Source organism: Acinonyx jubatus, chromosome C2 (assembly GCF_027475565.1).
Source record: "Acinonyx jubatus isolate Ajub_Pintada_27869175 chromosome C2, VMU_Ajub_asm_v1.0, whole genome shotgun sequence".
NCBI lineage: Eukaryota > Metazoa > Chordata > Mammalia > Carnivora > Felidae > Acinonyx > Acinonyx jubatus.
The window spans coordinates 74025809-74032157 of record NC_069384.1 but is presented as its reverse complement, the minus strand read 5'-3'; the positions used below and the strand labels follow the sequence as shown (position 1 = coordinate 74032157).

The 6349-nt window shown below is 38.7% G+C and overlaps 1 protein-coding gene across 4 annotated transcripts in view; it reads right to left on the bottom strand.

Moving 5' to 3' along the window:
* Positions 1-3111: 3111 nt before the first annotated feature.
* The window catches only part of ATP13A5 (ATPase 13A5), a 113730-nt gene continuing 110492 nt past the window's right edge, over positions 3112-6349 (bottom strand). For all 4 annotated transcript variants that reach the window (XM_053221051.1, XM_053221052.1, XM_027052719.2 and 1 more), the window contains 2 exons: positions 5747-5827; positions 3112-3810 (listed from right to left, as the gene is read on the bottom strand). In XM_053221051.1, the coding sequence (XP_053077026.1) occupies positions 3550-3810; positions 5747-5827 (342 nt within the window). In that variant the 3' untranslated portion in view covers positions 3112-3549. The remainder of the gene's footprint in view (positions 3811-5746; positions 5828-6349) is intronic.

The following is a 6349-nucleotide window of genomic DNA, read 5'->3' as shown; positions in this document are numbered from 1 at the left end:
GCAGTAGCCTTTTGAGCAAGCCAGCGGAAGATCTTAACACAATCACATCATATTTTATCTGTTACCATAAATATTGGTTTCCTTTCTCCTGAGGGTGGGCTATTTTGTACTTGCCAGAGGAATCGAAGAGCCATTTGTATGTGGTTTTAAAAGAAATGTTAAGATTCCCAAATTGTTGAGACTGACATCTAACTGAACAGAAAAGAAACTGGGAAATTGATGGGCATTGAGGTGGGCACCTGTTGGGATGAGCACTGGGTGTTGTATGGAAACCAATTTGACAACAAATTTCATATTAAAAAAAAAAAAGAAACTGGGAAATTGAGCATTTGGTTAGGCAGTTTGAGGAGCTTTGATTCACAATCCATTTGAGGGTGGACTCCTAGCTCCTAGTTCCTGTGCAGATGGGGGTGGGGCAGATGGGAGCCGGGATCCTTCGCTCTGGTGTTTGGGATCCAGATTTCCCTGGAAGTCACTCATTTGTCAGGAGTGTGTGTCAGGAGTGAACAGCAAGAGTGGGTTGTTCTGTTCTATGGAGCTACATTGTTTCCTTTGAAGTATTTCGGGGGGTTGACCCTTTTAACCCTAACAAGAGATCATTAAATGTAGGTTTGAAATGCCATCTTTAGAAAACAATATCTCGTGTTACTGTTTAAGGCTTTTACTGTAAGTCAAGGAGTGTCATGATTTTATTCTTGCATTTTGTTGATTATATGTGGAATGAAACAAATTACTTTTTAATATGTTCCCAATGCAATTCCTGTTGGCAGCAGGTGGAAAAAAGTGAATGCAGGTCTCGATACCCTAGGATTGTAACAGACATTGTAACATTACCCTACCAACCACACTGCTAAGCAATGATATCCTTCTTATGTCATAATTAAAAGCATGACATTAAATAAAGAAAAAGTTCGATTAAATGGGGGTGAGAGGATATGATCAGGGAATAAGGAACGCGGTAGATAAAGTAAACAGAAGACTCAATGAATAGATAGGGTTTATGACCCTATCAATGATAGGGACCCCATCTCTCTTCCTTGTTCCCTGTCTAATCCGTTCCCTTTCTTATGACACCAGTTCTGTTTCCTGATAACCCCGAAACTCCCTCTTCCTCCCCTTGTCCTCTGGGAGGGGTGGGTGTCTTCTACCAGATACCGTGATCCAAAGTCACCCCTTCATTTTTATTCTACATTAAGTTTCTTCTTCCTTTTATGCTCTCCTTTCAAGTAATAGTAAAAAAAAAAAAAAAAGAAAGGAATTTTTCTAATATTGTCAAATTAGGGTGAGAGTGGCATCAGCATAATGTGTTACCTTTCCCAGGGTGTGCTTTTTTTATAAAGTATGACTGCAGAGGGCAAATTTTACCCAAAGCAGGAGACTCGGGTGTGGTGGGATTACCACGCCAGCCGATGGGAGAGGGAATGGAAGTGGAGACAGAAAGGACCTCCTGAGGATCTTCAGGTCAAACCTTACTAATGAATTCTAGACCCCTCCACTCCACAAGGCAGTCCTAGCTATGCTGGGTCACAAATGCACTTCTAAATTGAATTCGATGATACCTTTCCACATAGGTCGTGTTCAGGCTCCAGTGGTGTTCACCCTGAGAGGAAAGCTCACAAAGTTAGTCATCAGTTTTCCCATAAAAATGTCCATTCTTCATGATGGGCAGCTTAAGACTGTCCAGGGTCATGCTCATTGTGCTTTTATCAAACATTTCTTCCAAGACTATTAAGCCCTTCTCTGAGAGTACTTTCAGCAAAGTCAAGCATAGAGTTCAACTTTATTATGTGCCCTCCCCACACACACAAAAAAAAGATCTATGAAATAAATATCATCATCTATCAGATAACTAATAGGGTGTTGGAAAAACTGGGCAAGGGAGGCTGTACATTTATTGAATAAAGATTTTTTAAATCTTTTTATGTTATCTAAATGTCATAGTATGTCAATTGAATCTTCTGATTCTGAAAGTCAAATTACCAAATACAAATATGCCAGTTCAAGAAATCTGAGCTGCCATATATTTTAGGTTGGCATACATTTCTTAATCTAGAACTCTGCTTTGTCTTTTCATCTTTCATTGGTAGTCACTAAATTAGACACGTTTTAAAATAATCCCTCTCTAAAGCCATCCACCCAAGAAAAGGTTAAAAAGCAAATAAAATGCAAATAAAAAGGGTTTGTTTTTATAGGAATTTGCATTTATGCTGCTGGTGTATATAACAAAGTATGTAGTACTATATACAGCAATGCATTGCTGAAATGTTAAAAACATTTTTTCAGCTCTAAGGATTACAGAATTATAAAGGCATTATTGAATGCATCCATCACAGTATTAGGCACATAACTGGAGCTCGTGGGATAGAACTGGTTAGCTAATTGCCTATGAGCCATTAAAGATCTGTTAAATTAGCAAAACTCAATTTATGGTCACAAGGAAAGCCTACTAGCTAATTTAAAAGGTTCACTAGAGATGTATGTCCTCTCAAGGTCACTGAGAGGTAGATCTATATTAAAGGTAATAGCGTACAGAATATATTTACAGAGGATATACCTTTTCTTGTGGCCATTAGTGCGCACATAATGATTGAGTAAAATAATGAAAAGATGAAATGGGACTTGAGGTCGTTCAGCAGCCTGATGCTTGTCATGCTGTAGACACAAACATTAGGAGTCCCTTCCCCAGGGTTGTGTTTTAAGATGAGCAATGCTGAGTTTGAACCAACTTTTTGACTTAGAACCTGAGGGTTTCATCTGTCCATAGCAAAAAATAAATAAAAGTGTCATGCTTCTTTAAGTGAAAAGTATATTTTAACATTTATCCCATTATCTTTGTGCTCTACCACAGACGTTCAGGCTCACTGCCCCCAAAACAATATACTTTGGGTGATGCCAACATCAGTGGAGTTGGCTTAGATATAAGCTGTGCCCAAGCCAAGATTATAGGCAGTTAACAGGCACCTCCATCATTCTCTACTTATTACAGAGTTAATTTTTCTGAAGGAATTCTCAGTTCTTCTTTCTTTATTAAAGCCATACAAAAGAAGCAAAAAGAGGAATTTTGTGACCTTGGGAAAAGATAGGTACATAAATGGTCTTCGCAAGTGAATATAAGGTTCAGTAAACTTGTGATAATTTATTGATAGAAAGACTTTTTCCCCCCATATTCTTTTATTTGTCTGTGAATTAAAGATATATTGGTGAAACTTTCAAAGACCAAACTCTTCTTGAATTTTCCTTCTACTGATGTTCATACCACTAATTTCACTACCATAAAAGCTTGGGCATTTCCGCCAGGATAATGGTATGCAATATTAAGGAAAAAAAAAAAGACAATCGAGGAAGTTCATGTTTTTCCCTCAGTAGTGGAGGATACAGTCAAAATAAGCATATTTAAGGTTCTTTTTTGCAAGGTTCAATACATCGAGAAATGCACCTTGAATTCTCTGATGGATAAAGAAAGGTAGAGGTAGACTGTCATCACCTCTCCACAATATGTTAGTTTCTGGGAGCAAGGATGCTGTTAACCCCATATGACAATAATTCTGATTACAGCCTGGTCCAAAAATGCTGTTCTGTGGTTTGGCCTTCCATCTCGAGTTTCGCTTTTGGAATCTGTTCAGGGCTTTCATAGCCACGGTTGATGTAGAATCCATTTTCACCATCGCCTGAATAATCCGTTCTGTTTGTGGGAGGCCAGGTGGAATCTTCTGCCAGCGTTTTTTGCCAGTGCCTATATTGACTTTTAGAATAGAATCCAAATTCTTTTTTGATCCATAGCCAGAGCTTTCGATTTTGAAGGATGAAATCCTGAGAAATCAGGTGGGGAAAACAATCACACCATCTTTCCACATTCCCCTGCAGCCAGGGTGCTCACCGCCCGCCCGGGGCCTGTCTCTCAGATGTACTTATTTAAAGCTGCTTCTGCGGCAACTTTACTCCCTGCTGTCCCCACCAAGTCTAGCAGCTCCCTGGTTCTCCCTTGAGAAGGCAGTGTGCTTGTGTTCACACCAAAAGCTTACAGCCTTTCATTTCTACAGATTTCCTAGTTAAATCCTGGCTGGTGATTCACTGAGAATTACTTTACTGCCAGACTGAAATGATAACAAAATAACATACTCAAAATCAAGAAAAGGAAAAAAAAAATCACTGCTACCTGCCACAGGCCACTTACAAGGTGCCACCTGATGGTTTGTTGAATGAATGGTGGAACTCTAGAAATCAAATGGGATTTGCTTTCCGTTTGGGGAGGGTTCTCTTTTTTCTATGTTCACATGCACTCACAATGTTTACACATTTATAATAGGAATGGTCAAAGTTTGCATTCCACTTCTGGTTATGCTAGACTTTCTGTCACATGTAGCCATAGTCTTCTCAATAATCACTTTTAATGATCCTATACCATTTTTTTAAATTGGTGTATAACGATTGATTTAAACAAACAGCATCTCTACTTTTGAACATATAGGTTGAATCTAAAATTTTACCACCATAGGGGTGCCTGGGTGGCTCAGTTGGTTAAGCGTCCAACTTTGGCTCAGGTCACGATCTCATGGTTCATGAGTTCGAGCCCGCATCAGCCTCTGTACTGACAGCTCAGAGACTGGAGCCTGTTTCCGATTCTGTGTCTCTTTCCCTCTCTGCCCCTCCCCTGCTCACACTCTGTCTCTCTCTCAAAAATAAATAAACATTAAAATGTTTTATAATTAAGGTAAAATAAAATTTTACCACCATAGATAATACTACGATGAATACCTTCATACATGTAGGCTTTTTTTCGTCCCCTTTTGGGTTATTTGAAAATCTATATAGTCTCAGGTGCGCACCTGGGCTACTCAGTTGGTTAAGCATCTGACTCTTGATTTTTGGCTCAGGTAGTGATCTCACAGTTTGTGAGATCGAGCCCTACATTGGGCTCTATGCTGTCAGCAGAGAGCCTTCTTGGGATTTTCTCTCTCTCCCCATCTCTCTCTGCCTTTCCTCCACTCATGTTCTATCTATCAAAATAAATGAATAAAAACTTTAAAAAAATAAAATACATAAAAATATATATAGTCTCAAATGGAATTCCTTAGAGTATGAGAAATTTTACACTCATTGTATACAATGATGTATGTGTCACACACACACACATATATTTACATAGATTTGTTTGAACCCTTTTCCCAAGGGATTTACAATACATGAATCTTTTTTGTTAAACTGTCCCTTAAAAAATAATACCCAGGACTTTCACTGAGTAGGTAAAGTCATTTAATGACAGTGAATAAAAGAAAAATACTATAGGGGAAGACTTTCAAGAGTAAGAATTGACTAGATGAGCAATGGTTTCCTTCCACTCTTAATTAAGGAAGCCCTTCTGAAGACACCTCTTCACGCTGAAAGGTCTCATTGAATTTTAGAGCTTGTAGGTCACCTGGTCTAGTCTCTACTAGCTTATTGATAATACTAGAAAAATACACTACGATGCCTTCATGGGAGACAAAAATTTGATGAGTTAATTTGATGTTTTGCCTTCCATGCTAAACATGGATCCTGAGAACATTTCTATGCAGCCTTTAGAGAAGTTTAAATCACTCTGCAAGAGTTTCCCCCAAAGAGAACATGCACAGTTCTTACAAACCATTAATAACTATCACTTTGGGAGACAAAAACGGTCCATCTAAAAAACAGGTACCTGTCGAGAATGAGACCCTTTATTTGTTTATTTTCCCGGAAAAAGTGTAAGAGATGTACAGAAATTTACCTCTACGAGGAAGGCCACACAGAATTGGGTGAGGGCTGCCACCAAAATCGAAACCCTCCATGAGGTCAGTGTTGGGATGAACTGTTAAAAAAAGAATCTTACCTTTATACCATGCAGACCTTCAATTTTGAAAACACACACACATAAACATTAATTATCTTATTTAATTTATGTATTTGTAACAGCTCTCTGAGCTTGGAAGGTAGGCATTGCTTTCTCCACTTCACAGATGAGGTCAGTGCTTTGCCTAAGGATGCAAAGCCAATCAATAAACAGAGCCAGAATTCAAATGAGAACTGACTGCCTCTTGGCCTGTGTTTCCTCCACTGCCTGAGAGTAAACATTCGGTAAAATGTGCCATGGGTCACAGACATGGGACAAAACACTTTGGAACCTGTGTGTCTCTCTTCATTTTTATCTTTTCAAATGGAGGTAAGAGGATGCAGGATTAAGTCATTCATCTAATAATGCTATCACTTCTAATCCTCCCAAAGTTAAAATCTTCTTGGAGTTCATTCATTCAGTGAAATTGACGTATGAGTAAAACATAAAGGGCACAGAGGTTACCAGTTACTTTTGATACTAGGTGGAAACTTTCCGAAC